This window comes from Anguilla anguilla, chromosome 16, assembly GCF_013347855.1.
Source record: "Anguilla anguilla isolate fAngAng1 chromosome 16, fAngAng1.pri, whole genome shotgun sequence".
Lineage (NCBI taxonomy): Eukaryota > Metazoa > Chordata > Actinopteri > Anguilliformes > Anguillidae > Anguilla > Anguilla anguilla.
The window spans coordinates 30638042-30656799 of NC_049216.1; the positions used below are offsets into that span (position 1 = coordinate 30638042).

At 40.9% G+C, this 18758-nt stretch overlaps 1 protein-coding gene across 3 annotated transcripts in view; it reads right to left on the bottom strand.

Moving 5' to 3' along the window:
* LOC118214787 (sodium-dependent noradrenaline transporter-like) overlaps nt 1-16445 on the bottom strand; it is a 28140-nt gene extending 11695 nt beyond the window's left edge. Inside the window, exons 1-4 of one of the 3 annotated variants that reach the window (XM_035395014.1) lie at nt 16298-16445; nt 7189-7652; nt 5603-5734; nt 5004-5241 (exon numbers count right to left, since the gene is read on the bottom strand). In XM_035395014.1, coding sequence (XP_035250905.1) covers nt 5004-5241; nt 5603-5734; nt 7189-7489 — 671 coding nt within the window. In that variant the 5' untranslated portion in view covers nt 7490-7652; nt 16298-16445. Of the gene's footprint in view, nt 1-5003; nt 5242-5602; nt 5735-7188; nt 7653-7769; nt 7840-8318; nt 8438-16297 lie in introns of those variants that run through there. The other 2 variants (XM_035395013.1, XM_035395015.1) reach the window with 2 other exon arrangements.
* Nucleotides 16446-18758: the final 2313 nt, after the last annotated feature.

Here is an 18758-nt window from a genome sequence, read left to right on the forward strand (position 1 = left end):
ATAGTCGGTAGGTCGTGAAGACTATGCATCTCTAAAGCCATGGTAATCTCGAGAAACATGGTTATTATATACTAGTTTTAACTAGTATATAAGAAAATCTGCTACCGAGGGAGTGTAGTGGCCATCCTGGTGAGCCAAACTCCAGTGAATGAATGAAATATGGGCCTGTGAAGTGGTAATAATTCAAAGTGATTGATTTTCGTCCTGGACCGTTGGTGGTGCATTTGTGTGACTGGGATAATGCGATTAGTGACCTCTTGGTGTGATGACTACATCACATCTGGATTTGCTAAACGGGTTACACAATGCTCCTGGCTCCATAAACTTGAATAAATTACAACATTGAAAAAAATTAATCTGAACATTGAAAATCCCAGAGTAAATCTGAAGATGTACAGAGAGCCATTTAAAATGTCTAGCATGCATTCCCTCTGCTGCTGCTGATCAATTCAGAGTTAGGTTGAGAGAGGTAATGTTGTTGTCAGATGGTTCAGCTTTGATAGACATAAGTTATGTAAATAAGCAAAAGCCTACGGTAAGGTATTGTGCTTTGCAGTCTATCTGACGTCTTGTGTATTGCTACAGAACGCAAGTAAGTTTGTCCACAGCTTCTTCTAATACAGTTATCCTTGCTGTCTCTTTCATCTGAAGGTCCTGGGCTTCTTTAGGTTTTTTCAGTTCCTTTTTTTCTTTTTTTCTTGAGACATCTAAGCCAGTCATTTCCAGAAAATGTAATCTCAAGGCAACCGAAAATAGCCGGCCAATCCAATGGCTGATATCGCTCAGATATTTAGCCTTTGCCTCTTTTATTCAACTGGCTACAGATTGTATCTCAGTGGCTATCTGGCACGCATGAAGGTGCGTCTACAACAGGATGTGATTTACTATGGATCCAGGCCAGAAGTGTAGTACAATATAGATGGCTAAATATTTACAGTGAAAATTATTGATAAGTATATCAGACGAATCCGGTAAACCAGGTTTATATTTTAAGAAATCAGAAATGCAAGCAAAATATTTTACAATATGTTTCAATTAAAAAGGTATTTATGCAGCTTACTTCTGTTCACTAATAAGAATTGGACAAATTAATAATACCGTATGATGCTAAACTTATTTAATATGATTACTAAATTTCAAAAAAACAATTAAATGACTAAACACACACACACACACACACACAATGTTTGGTCTGGCTTTCAATAGCTACTTTCTGTTTTTTTGGGGTATAGTGATTGTGTGATTATGTTATGCAATGATTATGTTTTATGCAGCTGTACTAACACAGAGTCTAATGCTAAATGCTCTTATGAAATAAAATACATAAAATGCATGACACTGAGTAGATAGATAGCACACATGGGTCCTGTTAGAATCATCAGGGATCTCACTTAATCAGAGCTCAATCTTAGATCATTCATAGACTGACACCGAGAATTATAGGCTTATTATTTGGACCACTATTATTGCACCACATACGCTTTATATGTTTAACTCATAAGCGCCTTATGTCTCTTAACACATCCAACACTACTAACGTACTGATAATTACACTTCGGTTTTCATTAGAGTGAAGTTTTTCTGTGTTCGACCAACAACACTGTACATTCTGTAGAACAGACACTATCAGTGAGGACAATAGCACACAGTTCTGTGAAAATCCAGAGAGGCAACGAAGGGTTAGCACATCCCCCAGCACCGTAGTGACAGCCAAGAAGGGGCCATGTCTTATTGTTTGTGAACAAGACCCTGCCAGTGAGAAACAAAGTCTATTGCTAAACCAAGGCCAAAGGTGTTGGGAGAATGCCCAAGTCAGTGACTTACTCGCACCTCCTGTGTCTAAACAAACAGGGGTTGTTACAGTTTAACGACGTGCAATGCCGCAGCACTGATGTGTGGGATTCCAAGTTGTCTTGCATCTGTCAGCCTCTCTAGTTCTTTCCTGATATTTGGTATCTTAGATTTGAATTTTTCCACACTTTCACGCTGGATTCACTTTAACTGAACACCGCAAAGATATTCTCTCAGATTTAAGATGCGTAGGACATCGGTGCTGCTTGTCGCTACTTTCACCTGTGTCTCAGGTTTGACCATAAACGTAATCTCGTCACATCTCGATAGACATTCTAGAGAGTTCTGGAGCGGGGCAACCTGAACTTTCATCCCAAAAACATTTCCATTATCTCTGTGGAGGTCTGGATTTCCCCCCCGAACACTTCGTAAAAGTGACAAGAGCAAGGCTTGCTATAAACTCCATTTGTAATAATGGCGTTCTCATACAGGGCTAAAAGGTTCTACTTGTGCAGAAGTCGTAGAAGCTCAATGTACTGACTTTTGAGTTAATACGCATAGCCAAGGCAAGCAGGGAAGATTCCTGTTATTGTACGAGAGCATTGTGGTCAAAGTGCTCGTGTACAATGAGACAGAATTACCAGATCTTTAAAAACCCGTAACTCATTTTTAAGAGCAACTCGGAGAAGCGCATCTGCTCTCTGCACCCCCCGCGTGTGACTGCATCTTATCATCCCAGGAGTGAACGACAATATTTATGGACGCAGACTGAGCCCGTTGCTTGATACATGATACTAGCATGTTCTGAAGTCAGGCGATTGGCAGGCACTCCCATACTCTAATGCCCATGCCACGCTGCCTGCTTCCGTCTTTCACTGTGTATTATGGGAGAAAAAATGTCCTCTGGACAGAATCGTTTGAAAGCACACGATCTTGTGCACGGGATCGTCCTGGACTGTCAATCACGTCCGCGATGATGCAGTTGGGGACTTTGAAAATTCAGTGAAAACGGTGAATGAAAATGAATATTAATTTCAATGTGCAGAATAGCATTACGCAGTAAGGTAAGATACAACAGGCCTTTGGGGCCAATAGCAGTATGAGGGGCTTTGCTCTGTCAAACAGGTTCTCAATGATTAAGAGGCCAGTGTGGAAAATGTGGCTCTGACCGGTGTTATCTGTGACAGCCAAGAGCTGGGGAGGAACAGCAGAGTACAATGTGAGCCTCCTTGCTTTAGCTTCACAGCGCAAGTTTAAAATAAGCTCAAATCTACGAGGGGGGAAAAAAAAGAAGGTTAAGAGGAAATTCTTGAAAGAGCACCAACATTAATAATATAAACATAGGCAACTTCATAGGGAAAAAGAGCGCAGAAGAAGGGCTTTTTATCATCCCCGCGGTTCTCTCTGACGTAGCCACAGTACGTTTGTTTGTGCAAAACAATTTGCACATCAGCTGAGTGATAAGGCCGTACATTGTCCCGAACATTTCACCAGCTTCCTCCAGGGTACAGAACCAATCTTCACATGGGTAATGGCAAAATTAGCTTTCTTTGAAGTGCAGATGGTTCGCTTCCTTGTGGACTTCAAACGCTGAAAGTAAGCTGTTTCATATGCCGTGCCGTAGAACTATAGCGATAGGAGTTGCTCAGAATTTGGATACGTTGCGCAATGTTTTTCGATGACAGTGACCCACTTCCACGAGCCAGAATAGTCCTCGTCTTCTAATACGCGCATTTTACAGCCCCGAATATGAGCTATATGCCATCACTGCATCTAATCACCACTTCGCCTGTCTATGTAACATTTATAAACTGGGAATTAATGTGGTTTGTCTGTGTGAGACTCCCTCTCACAGAGAAAGAAAGCAAAGGATGCTGGATGAAAAGCGGCTGGTGATTGGCTAACTTTCCATGCTCACTTAGTCTTCTTCAGTGCTATAAGCGTATCAGATCCTCGCGTTAACATATTCCTGGAAAAGGACACATCGTTTTCGCAGAGCTGAAGTTTTCTGAGTAGTTGCCTTGAACGTGAAGGCCATTGGAAGTACATGGAAGTGATACTCATTTTTCAACACATTCATCATCGCAGATTAATATTCATTTGACCCTGGAATCAGGCCATAACAATGTGGATAATGTCTGACTATCAAACACAGTTTTCTGTTATCAGAAGCATTTGGTTTCAATATCTTTGTAAAATTCTGTATTCACACCTATTTAATGCTGTTGATGTGATTATTGCCTTTGAGAGCTGACTAGTATGAAAATGAACTAGATTACAGGGTTTGAAGTAAACCCTCATTCACCATCCCCACCTCATAATGTCATTTTTTGAGTGAGACAAAGTGAGGCCATGCCAGATCTGTAAGGAATCAGACAATCAGTCCTGACTAGACATCAGACAAGCTAATCAGATAGGTAGGGGACAGTTTTTAAGATCAAAGCACAGGTTCTTCTCTGTGATGAGTACGCTACATGGGAGCTCTGAAGCTCATGATATGAATGGATTCATACAAAATGGAGGAATTTGGGTTGGTACTGTACTGTAACTTACATGCTTTTTGGCTCAGAGATGCTTTGTGTGTGCTGGCAGGGGTGGGTGTGGGTTTTGACTCTTTTGACGTTAACATTTAAAACCATGCAAGCCTGCAAATTCACTTCCAAAATAATGTATTTGCTAATTTCTCCACCAAAACATACAATTGTCTGCATATTTTTCCCCAAAACTTAATGCCCTGTTGGGCCAAAAGATTCAGTGGGGAAATGGTGACATCCTGAGTGGTGACATTTGAAAGAAAGCATTGAAAAGTGGTATAATTACATAATATAACAAATCAAAATTGAAATGCATCTCATGAGAAATTTGTATCATTTCTCTGCATGGCAGTGTAATATAATGGTTTGTGAACTGACCATGCCTATAGGAATTTACTTTACCTGAATTTCTTAAGTAAATATCCAGCTGTATACATGGGTCGTATATTAACTTGTCACTTGTATAAGTTGCTCTGGGAGAGGGCATCTGCTAAATAATAATATAATGCAATGCCACGTAAACACACTTCTTTTAAATACTTTTTTAATTGGATTGAAGTTATCTCCACTATTTTCGCGATGTACCTTTCCCGAGTGATATCGCTGTTCATCTTGAGCCCTGCGTAACGACGCAGGGCAGGCGGAACAAAATGCGCGGACAGGACCCTCGGTACTCACTCGTAAAACTCGGCGGCCGGCGTGAACTTGTACTTGGAGTACGACATTCCGTTCCCCAGGACGGAGCCGTTGATGAGCTTCGGGTCCGTGCAGTTGATGCTGTTCCAGCTGTTGCCGCACTTCAGCCAGGGCAGTTCGCTCGTGAACGAGGAGAACAGGTAGTAAAGGGACCAGGCGATGATGACGTTGTAGTAGAAGCCGACGTACAAAGCTATGATGATCACGGTGTAACCTACACCTGTAAAAAAAAAACAAAGAACAAAAAAAAACGGAATTTAGATTCAGTGTGACATGAATGATGCCAATGTAAATGTGCAGCATTACCAAACATAGTCTTGGATACCTAAGAACTGCTTCAGCTTTGTAAAGATTTAATGTAGTCTAACCAGCTTAGGCAAATTAAGTCCATTACCATTCCTACTGAAATAGTTCTCTTAAAAAATATATATATATATATTTCAGTGGCTAGAAGTTTAATTAAAACCTCAAAAAAGCCAACATGGTAGATCTTACATCAGTATATATTTTTTACATTTTTATATAACTTTTGAGGTCCCTCGATGCCTGGCCCTGTTAAGGTGGACAGTTTGATGACCTACCTTTAAAAATGGGGCAAATCTTCCACACAGTGGCAGCCCCTTCTCTGTTGTACTGGCCCAAGGCCAGCTCCATGTAAAAGAGAGGCATCCCAGCAATCACCAGAAATAGGATATAAGGAATCAAAAAGGCACCTGCGGTGGCAAAGGACATTACAAGGCAGCTTCATTCATTTCAAAGTCTCAAACAGTCTCATTACGGTCTTCATAACATACACAAGTAAAACATTCACTCTTATTTTGGCATATGACAAAGATCTTAAAATTCAAGGCTTGGTTTGTTGAGCATCTTTTATTTATTTATTTATGATTTGGATTGAGACATATACTGGCAGGTTCTTCCACGCATCATTCACTGCTCTAGTTCTCTCTATAATATGTATCCTGTCCGATATAGGTTTAGCTCTGCATAGCTCCTACCCCTGTACCCCTGTCACCCTCCAAAAAAAAAAAAGGGACAATGCTTGTGCTGTAACCCGAGTGGTACCCTATAGGTACATAAAATTGTACCCCAAGCCATGGGTTTAAGAATTTTTTCCCTTGTGAAAGATACTTATTAGTACCCAAAGAACATTACTGTACCTTTCAGGGTACATTTGGGAAATTTGTCCATTGAAGAACAAAAATGTACCTCCACTGTGCCTTTATTTCTGAGAGTGCATGCAGGTAGCATTTGTGGATTTCTTTAGTGGAGAAATGGTCTGTATTGCAAATAAATAGCCTTCCTTAGCGTAAGGCTATTCTTTCATCATTGTTGTACCAAACAAAAAAAAACTGCTTTATATCTGTGTTTAAATAGGGCTCAATGGCTTCATGTAGGCGGTAGCATTACAGATACAAAACCATAGCTGTACCAAATCTGTTAATTGACCAACATATAGTTAGATAAATGCTTTGATAGAACTTCCACTTTTAAGAGAAGGAACTAGAGACTTTCGTTTTTATGAAATTACAAATATACTTTAGTTGAGTTAGTAGCCTTCTTTTGGGATAAATCCATGGAACAAACTGCACAAAGAGTACTTTGGAAAAGTTAATCTGATAGAATGATTGATTTTAATGCATTGAGGGTCACGGAGTATACCAAACTGCAAAGAACTTTCTCAAACAAATGCTATTTAAAATCAACAGGGGTTGTCCATACACTGAGCTAATTAAGTTTTAGCATTGTGAGACTGCAGTTTTTTCTGTAAACAAATCTTCTTTATTCAGATCAACACTACTGACACGCTTTGTGGAAATGTTTAAAAATGTGAAATGAAGTTGGTATTATCCTCTCAAATTTAGGATTTGATTATTTATGCAATACTGTGTTAAACATTTTAAGAGTAAGTTACCGAATTATCAACTAAACAATGCATTTTATATTGAACTTGTTTTAAGATTAGGGGCGACATGGCTCAGGAGGTAAGAGCGGTTGTTTGGCAGTCGGAGGGTTGCCGGTTCGATTCCCCGCCCTGGGCGCGTAAAAGTGTCCCTGAGCAAGACACCTAACCCCTAACTGCTCTGATGAATGCGAGGCATCAATTGTAAAGTGCTTTGGATAAAAGCGCTATATGAATGCAGTCCATTTACCAAGATACACCTACCTCCCCCATTTTTGTAACATAGATAAGGGAACCTCCACACGTTGGCCAGGTCCACTGCAAATCCAATGACTGATAGGAGAAAGTCAATTTTCTTGCTCCAAGTTTCTCTCTCCTCGACCTCACTGGATGCTGGTGGGCAAGCGTTGGAGCTTGGGGACGGGACAACTGAGGAGTTTATATACTGGGCCCCATTCCGTTCCTTCACCAGAATTAATTCCACGTCTTTCTTTTCCGCATTGTTGTACGGTTTCAGAGGGGCAACAGATGAGAGCTTGTGATCTGGCAGGACTTGGATGTTCATGTTCTTGGCAACTTGAAGCCCACCGGCCTCGTGCTTGCACAGTCCGAGGTGTTGGCAAAGATGATGCTTGTGCGGCAGCTCGCGGTGATGCCGAAGAAACACCGTCTCGTTCCAAGCAATGTTTCTCCTCGCGAGCTGGAGTGGTGTCCGGCGCTCTCATCAGCTGAATAAAAAACAAACACACCGATAAATAAACAAGTAAATACAATTTCAACACAATGGCCACAACATAAACAAATGAACAAAAATTAAATAACGGTATATGAAAAAGTAGCCTTACCATTATTTATTCGTAGCCTAATTAAATATGTCTTTATATAATTTCAGCGACATTTGCTCATTCATTCCTGGAGAAAACTTAAAATGATTACATGTAAGTGATGATACGGTAGTAGGTGAAAACTTCAGCACTGGAACCCAGAATACCACATCTCATCTCACCACAGCTACTTCATTACTTTAAATAGGCTAACAACTGGTTAACCCGAATCAATGAACGACTGTCAATTTAATGATATCCAATTATAAACAATTAACATTTTAAAGAGCAATACGTATATAAGCAATAAAATAACGTAGGATAATTTTAAACTGTTAAGCGGTAAAATAAAAACATCAGAATACCCTTGTCAACTTTCGATGACAGTCGTTCTGATGGTACCCAGCTGTAACTACGTGCTATGCCAACCTGATGTTTGAATAGCGGTCTTTAATCATATCTACAAAAAAAAAAGACGATGGTCTGAGGGTACGCTTATTCTGACAATAGTCATCAATATGTATGCGCACTACCAAGACGCTGACAATGGCAGAAAATAACTACCCATACTTGAAAAGCTGAAGGTAAGACTCCATGACCTTCTGCCTCTGTTGTCTTGATGCTTCTGAGGAGTTACTGCCCATTCTGGAGAAACTTCAAGAACACTCGCCTTCTGAGGAGCATGAGGCGATTTAAATTTTGAGCTTTTAAATGGGGATCCTTTATTTATACGTGAGATTGTATAGTTGCTCATCTCTCTCTCTCTCTCTCTCTCTCTCTCTCTCTCTCTCTCTCTCTCTCTCGTCGCTGGTTCGTAGATGTCACCATTGTAAAAACCATCATCATTCATACATTAAACGGAATGACTGAGGTTATTCTTTCGCAGCTCTACTGTTTAACATAATTTTGCCTTCCTTCTGGTAGAATCACAACCACATACACTTGGTTTAACACATGAATGACTTTTTTGCTTGTACGGTGAGTAGGCTACAAGACACATAAGCCGCGTTTCCACCGCAGGAACTATACCCCGGAACTAGGAACCTTTTGAGGAACTCAGTGCGTTTCCACCGCAGGAACTAGGGTCTAAATTTAGTTCTGGGGGCTTTGTTTTACCCCCCAAAACGTTCCTGCTCGGGGGGTAGTACTTTCCGAAAGTACAGGAACCTTTTGGGTGGAGCTTGCAGCGCTGAACATTTCTGATTGGTCGAGTACTCGTAGCATTTGTGTTGTATTTATTTTCCGCCATTACCCGCCATGTTTGAAAATATGCCGCGGCAAACCAATGTATTTTCATAATAACTTCAAATCAAACTTGTATGTTATGCGGCGCAGTAGCCTACTTTTGGTTATAGTCTGTCAACGTCTTGGAATTATAACGTGTGCTCTTCTGTTCTTTTCTTGCTTTAGTATTCGTTTTATAAAATGCTAAGCATTCGTGCTGGGACAGCATATTACGTAGGCTACCAAAACATTCAAACGGATTAATTCGGTTGCTGAATATTTTCTTCCGGATTTTCTTTGTTAGCCCGTTGTAATTGACTCAAAACGTTTGATACAGTTATGTGAGGTATGCGGTAGTTCTGCATAATTAACATTGGTGATACAGTACAAGCAAACTGGAAATCACCTTCCGCACTTTTTATCCGGGTAAAATAACAGGTTAATTCTAGTAATCTTCCCTTTAGCTTTTTCAGACTGCCGTAATTTTACTCAATTTTACTGCCATTTTTCAATTCCGCGAAAAGACCAGGAAGACTATTGACTCATTTATGGTGCATGGTTCGCATCTGGAGGGCACACTTCGCTGCTCGGCTAGCAGTAACTTCGAAGGAAAGCAAACGGTGGCTGTACCACTACTAATTTACATTTTCACGCAAGTCCGAGTTTTCGTTCTATTCTTGTCATTTTGCGATTAGCCTATATGGAATTGACGACGAGAAAGTAATAAAACAGCAAATTGTTTACAACGTGTGCATGTTTTCTGCTGTTAATGAATGTGTTTGAGAGGATATATGAAAATCAATAAATACAAAAGTAACCATATAGCCTATAGTCATTGTTGGTAACCCGTTGTATATAAGTGGAATAAACCCCTCCGGGCTGTCCCGGTTATTAGAAAATAATATAGGCTACTTCGGTGGTAGTATGGGGTTACAGAAGAAATCATATGACAGATGGACCGACGACAACGTCAGTGGGCTAATTTGCCTAATCTTCGCGGTACTTTAGACCCCGGTGGAAACGCAGACAACCATTGGCTGAAGGAACCTTTTAGTTCCTGGTAAAGTAGTTCCTGGGACTGAAAGTTCCGGGTAATTTTGGTGGAAACGCGGCTATAGTGCGTGAATACGTTGCGAACAAATGCAACATATTTCATTTTAGTAACATATTGTGTAGAGAGTAAAGAACATGTTTGTATTGCGATGAAAACGTTTTAGAAAAAAGTTTATTATATACTTACTTGATCAGTGCCGTTTATCTTGTTCTAAATATATTAAGTTACAGCTTTCTAAGACGCAGTAAAAGCACTGTTCTCTATGTGTAATCGAATCCTCCATCAGTTTTAGCCACAGGCTAAGATTTCTATTAGATATGTTTGACTGGGTCAACCCATTAATGCCAATGTCCGTTTAAAGCGCCCTAGTGTCTATTTATAGGCAGCCATAAAACGACTGTTCTTGGAATTTGTTGATAAAAAGTGACGTCACGCGAGATCTACTATCATACTCACCACGAAGCGAAAATGTTTTAACCTTGTTGTCTCGGTCAAAAAACTTCTCTCAAGGAATAAAGCATCCTTTAGGAGTTGGAACTCGATACACAATTCACCACCGTTTTCGGTGTCTGGATGAGTTGGCTAAACTAATCTTATCTTGAAGGTCTCATACCCAATCCCATTATGCAAAATACCTTTAAAATTGTGTCTATTGTTGTAGCCCCCAGAATCATTTAACAAGATTAAAGGATTTGGGTAAAGCCCTTCTCCATAGACTGCTGTAGTACCCAGAAGACTTTTACTTTCAGATTATTTTCATCCCCAGAAAATACCAAACTTCTGACCCCAGGAGACCCCTGGTACTTGAGTAATGGTGTGACCATCATTGGTAGACTAATCACAGCATTGCAGTGGAGGAAATAAGTGTCAAGCCAGAGGAAAATTCCTCTCGCTACTGTTTGCTAACAATTTAAGTAACATCAGGACTTCTAACCATATAGCCACACATTTCCACGGCCTTTTTCTGGGTGTGATGGCTGTGGTAGCAGCCCAGTGTTTTGCCATACCCCCTTCCCTGCGTCTGTCCTTTCCTTATGGGCAGAGACGGGCAGGGCCGTGGCATCCGCTGACACACACGGGGGCGACATGGCTCAGGAGGTAAGAGCGGTTGTCTGGCAGTCGGAAGGTTGCCGGTTCGATTCCCCCGCCCTGGGCGTGTCGAAGCGTCCCTGAGCAAGACACCTAACCCCTAATTGCTCCCAACGAGCTGATTGGTACCTTGCATGGCAGCCTTTCGCCGTTGGTGTGTGTGTGGATGGGTGAATGAGAGGCATCAATTGTAAAGTGCTTTGGATAAAAGTGCTATATAAATGCAGTCCATTTATCATTTACATTAGAGGCATTTAGCAGACGCTCTTATCCAGAGCGACTTACACAACTTTTTTTTTTTTTTTTTAACATTGTATCCATTTATACAGCTGGAAATATACTGAAGCAATGCAGGTTAAGTACCTTGCTCAAGGGTACAACGGCACTGTCCTTACCCGGGAATCGAACCTGCGACCTTTCGGTTACAAGCCCAGTTCCTTACCCACTGTGCTACACTCTGTGCTGCACTCCGTCCATTTAGCTCTCCTCCTGCACCCAGGGCCCTTCTCACGTTTGACCTGCCCTCGATCCTGAGACGTGAGCTTAACGAGACATGAAAGCAACCGTATTTCACAGCCGGTTTGAAAGGGTCACCCTGGTTAGGGGTCAGAGATGATCCCCCCCTTTTGTTCCGCATCGGATTTGATTTCCTCCTTATGCCGCTGGTCCATTTGACACGTTACCATTTCCATTTAACCTATAAAACTGCTGCATGGGTATAGCGTGTGTGCTAGCTGCAGGCCAGTTCACTAAAGAGAATGGAACCGCAGAAGTACCCTTTCCTTGCTCCACTTTTAAAGAATATTACTCAAATGCCGCATGTTCCTGTAAGTTTATAGTATCGCATGTTTACATGCACATTTTTAGAAACTTCCAGAGAGCTGTTCCAAAGTCAAGTTACTCCCTCGCGCAATGGTCCTACACCCAGAACTGAACTGTCTGAATGGTGTGTGTATGTGTGTGCGTGTATGTGTGTGTGTATGTGCATGTGCGCGTGTCTGTGTGTGTGTGTGTGCGCGTGTGTGTGCACGTTCCTACATCTGACAGAGGTCAGAGGCTCAGGTAGGTGTCTGTACTGTACTGTGCAGACTAATCTTCCTGAACAGTGTAGACGCACTTGCTTTACTTTTATAGGCAAGTGAACTCTTCAGCTCTACTGTGTCAGCTAAAACATGGTAAATGGTAAATGGACTGCATTTATATAGCGCTTTTATCCAAAGCGCTTTACAATTGATGCCTCTCATTCACCAATTCACATTCACACTCACACACACATCAACAGTGAAAGCTGCCATGCAAGGTACCAATCAGCTCGTTGGGAGCAATTAGGGGTTAGGTGTCTTGCTCAGGGACACTTTGACACGCACAGGGCAACCCTCGAACCGGCAACCCTCCGACTGCCAGACAACCGCTCTTACCTCCTGAGCTATGTCGCCCCGAAAAAACAGTTTAAAACTGGAAATGTACCTTATCACTGTGATGTGTATCAGTTTTCTTTAATAATTTTCCCCTTTTTACAGTCACTTAATTGTTTTTATCACCCCATCAGCAAATGAATGACTCAACCCCACTTACCCCCCCCCCACCCCCGCCCTCCCGTTTACAGTTACAATCTCCAACCACCTCACATGGTTGTCTGTCCTTCATTTCCTTCTCTTCTGCTCACCCTAGTGCCGATATTAGCCTTTGTGTGTAGAGCAGGCCAAGGTGGGCCAGTCAAGTTGAAAAGAAACCCAGTTTTGCTCCCAGTCCAGCCCCAGCTCTACAGGACAGCTGGTGCTGATATGACGTTATATGCTGTATCTCTCACTGAAAAGAAATGGCTAAATTTTGACCTCTAATGTGCCATTGGGAGGACCAGCAATCTGAGGAACCCTTCATTCCTGATTTAAATCCGCTCTACCCTCGCTGGGAGGAGGTCAGCACCGTCCCACTGCTGACTCAGATCATAGGCAGGGTTCAAACAAGGTTCAAACATGAAACTGTAGGACTAACTATAGGCCTTCACTTGTGTTCAGTGCCTTTTACTAACCAAAATGCTTCATAGCCTGAAAGAGGCTCTCTTCTCTATAGAGATTATAATGACATTTTTCTTGTCTGCTGAAATTTAAGGTGCATTTTCACATGAAAAACGTTTCGTCTAAATTCAGTCCCATATGATGGTGTAGCACACACTTGTTACATTAACTTTTGAACCGGTTTTGAAAATGTACTCTCACTTTTTTCCTTTTCAAATGAGAACTATCTCTTCCGTTAGCACAGCGGGGGGTAAGTGACACCCCCCCCCCCCTCCAAAGAATAGACAACAAGGCCAACCAGATCAAGACTACCCTGTGCGATGGCAGAGCTGACCAACAACTCAGAATGTGAGATGGACTTTCTTTTCACCTTGAGCAGAACAGCACTTTTTTTTTTTTTTTTTTTGTGAGATGTTGGTGTTTTTGGTGCCGTGTCTGCTTGCTCTGAGCTCTGAAACTCTAGCATCTGTTCCTGACAAGAGCAGACTAATCCCTGGAAAAAGCCAGGCCTCATCCTTCTGATCAACTATAGCTACATCATAAGAGACATTTTCTGGTAGGCTGGGGACTCCCCTTTGAATCAAGGCAAGTTTCTCTTCACACTAATACTTGCGATAGTATCAGTATTCTAATAAGAAGGCTGTACTGTTTAAAGTGAACTCAAAAGGTAAAGATGTCTTCCTCTTAAAACTACTACACATTTATCATCCTAATTCTTTAACTAGTGCTCCGTTATGCCGACTGGGGAGCCCCTTGATTCATTACTCGGATAATGATATAAGAAATAACTTAAAAGAAATAATCAGCACAACTACATAAAGTGGTGCCCATTCAAGGCGTGTTAAGACTGCAACAAATTAATTTGTGCAAAAAAAAATCTGGCCCACTGATAAATATATTTTAGATAAATATTACCTTCTTCGCAGCAGCAGACGTGCGTTCAAGACGGCGAGCGTTACCTAAAGTTCGGGAACATATTCAAACTGTTTTCTATTCTATTCTGTATTCTATACCTAACAGTCTGAAAAAAAAGACTGCTGACAGGAAAGACACCGAGAGAACAAAGGTTGCCCGTCTCATCCTGAAATGTGAGCGAAAAGTGAAATCATCGTATTGAGGGATTACGTCCTCGGCATATCGCTTAATTCTGCAGATCTCTTCATTAGTTGCGCTACACGACTGCAGAGTGTAGGCTATACTCTTATAATATCGGTCATGTCAGGATCTCGCGGAAGCCACTGCGAAAATAGCCCTACGTTCATTCGCATCCATTTTTATTTAAATGCTTTTGGTGGCTAAATAAATGGAATGTTCATTTAAATTCGTTCAGCATTAACTGTTCGCTACAAAAACGTAGTTCGGCACGAACGTTAGTCATCTTGAACGCCCGTCAGGTGCTTTCAGGTGAATAATGACAAAACGTGGGCAAAGAGAGAGAGAGAGAGAGAGAGAGAAGTTGGTCACATGACACAGTAAGTGGAAAGCTGTTGGCTGCTGAAGGGCTGTGTGCGCTGAGCAGAGCGCAGCGCTATTGCTGTGAGTGACAGTCCTCAGGCTGTGGTAGGACTGTGTGAAGCGTAGCGCGAACGTGTCACCTGCATGCGTGGGTGCAGATTGCCTGCCGAAACCGTCCGGTGTAGGAGCCGCGGGGCTGGGGGCGTTGGGGGGAGGCTCTCGGAATGCGAAAACGGGCCGACACGTCGGCCGCGTTCGTCGAAGGCTTGGAGCTATGGCCGGCCCCAAGGCCGTTCTCGTTTGTTTGAATGAAGATTGGTGTGCATTGGGCCATTAGTGGTGTATTCGGGGGAAAAAAGAGCATTGTATGCACTGTCTATGTTAGCCCATTCGGCCTTGAGCAGGAAAACGCGACGTGCAGCCATTGCAATTGTAGTTGCATTGTGGGACATCAATTAGGTACCGCTGACCTTTTTATACGAGTTGCGGATGAAGCCTCTTATCGGTTTTAAGAGGGTTTGTTGGGCAGGGAGCCATTGGCTTCTTATTGTTGGCAGTGAAATAAAATGAGATTAGCAGCTCTGACTGTGTGCAATTTAACTAGACAGGCTTTCTCCAGGCTGTTCTGAAATGGATACTGCAATACGGAGATCATTGCAAACTAAAAAAAAAAAAAAAAGAAAAAAAAACTGAAATAAACAGCAACCCGAATTAATTGATTTCCTGTAACCTTATCAATTCTGATTAAAATGAAATGGACTTTTCTCATTTGAAAAGGTTAAAACAAACTGAAGGTAGAGATCACAGTTGGTAGTCACAGTCTGTCTAACAGCAGGGTTTTAATTAACCTACATCCACTCATTTCCAGCATTTGTGAGCTCTTTTTCAATGTATGGAAGAAATATTTTATAATGTTGTACATATCATATTGCACAAAAGTCTGAATATCATGATAAAGTAAAATTAAGACCAATCATTTTTTAAATGCATAATTTCTTGTATATTGCCTGCTTGGATTTGTTTTCATGTTTATATGAAAACCATAGAATTATAATTTGACATTCTGAATTATTCTTTGATTCTTTGTCCGCTTGCATGCAGCATATATGGTTTCTTAGAATTTGATGCTCAAAGCAACGTCAGAGCAACAAGTTACTATATGTGGGGAAAAATAAATTAAGGAAACCGGTCTTTGTAGAATCCTGTTTATAATAATAGAATTGTATTTCCAGTAAATACTTTCTCTCTTCGAGCGTTATTAAAATTTTCAGATTAATTTTGTGTCAATCATGGTCTCTGTGGTGAACAGAGATGCATGCATATTTCCTTACTGTTGACTTACTTTATCATCATCTGTTATTGTATAATGTTACAAAATTTAAGAAGTTAACATTTATCTTCCAGACAATGTAATGGAAGACTATATTGTAGATATTACTGCTACCAGATATATTGATATATCTGGATATATTTATATTTGGTATGAAAGCCATTATTGTTTGCCCATCATATTGAAAGCAGTCAACACAGGCTATTTTTTAATGTAAATCTGCATAAGCTATATTACACGCCCTGTCAGTTGCAGTGTTCAGCACGGAGAAGAACCTAGACTCAAACACTAATAGTTAGTCAAACACGAAAAGTGGTTAGCCCTTGGCAGACTTTGTCTTGTTTGCTCAAGTAGGGCGACAGCACCATCGCTTACTTACTTTGCTGGATTTTTTCCAGGAGTTAAAGTTCCCAGATGACACCTGTGTGTGGATGTGTGCTGAGGCCCTCCGGTCAATTCCATGGGGAAGAGGTGGGGAGTACAGCTTTGCCCTGCTAGAGTGTGTCCCAATCGAACTCCGTGTAGAGATGGAGGTGAGACTAGAATCCCCCAGTCACACAAGCTAGATAGAATGTGCTTATTAATGGAATTCTGTATGTGGGAGACTACTGCCACCTGGTGGTCATGTCTTAAATGAAGCAATTCAGTTTACTCAAAATTTCCATGATACAGCTCATTTCGGATTATGACCTCTTTACGCACGTGCCCATACACACGTACACACACAGTGATCAGTTTTTATTTCAGTTGTTTGGATTTTTGAATGTTTGAATTGTATTCCGTCTGAAGGAATATGGCCGACTTATGAATGTCAATGTTAAAAGACAGAAAAAATACAAACATATCACCATTATTAGTAAAATAATAATAATAATAATAATAAATCTAAAGGAAGACATAAAGTTCCATAGTTGATTAATGTTCACATGACTGATTTGATTTCAGCCATGATTTCAGTTGTGATTTAAAACATTTAAAAAGGACACATTTTCTTATACTGGTAGGTGTTGCATTCCAATAATTTTTTGCTTTGATTGACAGTGCTGATCGACCTAATTCAGTTGATCTGTGATGTACTACACAATCACCTCTGGTGGTTGTTCTAGTTTTCCTTGACATATGTGAACACTGTAAAATGAATTCTTTCATTGGAGGAAGAGCAATATTGTGAGTTATCTTATACATCAAGCAACAATGCACTAAGTTCACAAAGTTATCAAAAGTTTCTTGTTTAAAACTTTCCAAGTTTGCTTTTATAAAGTATATAGAAGTCTGAGAGTGTTTTTCCTGCTTGGGACCAGCTTGTAATACAATAGGATAGATGTTGGCTACTAATTATGTCCAGGAAATTTACATAAAATAGAAAATGCTTCAAATAAAATAGCAAAGGCACATGAAACAGAACATCTGATCTGTTATATGCTTGTTTCAGTCAACATATAACGAAAACTTCACCTTAAAACACTCTGAAAAACAACAGCAGTACACTTCCATGTTAACTAGCCACTCTTGAGAATAGGGGTGGTATTTATTCTATAAAACAACAATCCCGGCTGAATTCCACCCCTGTTTGTCATAGCACTAAAGCAAAACCTGGTTTTGAGCAGAATGAGAGGGTTAAGAACATTAATGGTACACTATATGACCAAAAGTATCTGAACACCCCTTGGTCTGGGCTGTTTTTCCTGGTTTGGGCTAGGCCCCTCAGTTCCAGTGAGGGCAAATCTTGATGCTACAGCATACAATCACATTCTAGACGATTCTGTGCCTCAACAACAGTTTGACAGCATGACAATGCCTCCGGGCTCACGGCGCGGTACGTATAGAAATTGTTTTGTCGAGAATGGTGTGGAAGAACTTGATTGACCTACACAGAGCCCTGACCTTAACCAACACCTTTGGAACCGGTTTGAAAGACAACTGCGATCCGGGCCTAATCTCCGAATCAGTGCCCGACCTCACTAATGCCCTTCTAGCTGAATGGAAGCAAATCCCTGCAGCAATGCTCCAACATCTTGTATGAAACCTTTCCAGAAGAGTGGAGGTTGTTATAGCAGTAATGGGTGGACCAACTCCATATTAATTCTCAGAATTTTGGATGAGATGTTGGATGTTGGGTGGCGACATACTTTTGGCCATGTAATGTACGTTAGACATCTTTTTTTTCACAAAAAAAAAGTTTGGGAAATTAAATTGTTTGTATTGCTGTAGTATTGATCATATACCACTAGATGTCAGCATTTATTTCAACATTGTGTCATGTGCACAGGATATTGATATAATTGTAGACTGAGCAACAGTGTTGACCGTACATATACAATATACATTTGGTCATTCTTACACTGAATCAATGCTGTAGAATCAAAATACTTGACAGCATAAAATTGTTCCTGTCACTGCACTAATTGTTGGTTTGTTGAGAGAATTTTATACTTATTGATGTACAGTATTTGTGTCATATTGGTGGTACTGCACTTTTGTAGTTGTAAGAGTAACATTGATGTTCTCCACACTTACTCTGGATGAAATTATCAATAAAGTTAATGCAATGCACTTTATTTAGGGCGTTTGTGAGTTAGGTTTGCATCCTCTCGACTGAGATAGGGTTAGGGGTTAGGGTTAGATAGAGATAAGAGGATGGCACTCCCAAATGTCATATAAAAATGAGCAAGTTTCATTTCTGAACGTGTGCATGTCGAAACATTATTTCACAAGCGCGTCACGCGTGAAGGACGTAGTACAGAATGTGCGGCTTTATTTCTGCCGCAGCAACGTGTTCTAAACTGACCTCATTCTCCACATTATTTTTCTGCAGAAATTTGTTTGGGCTTGTTGAACTT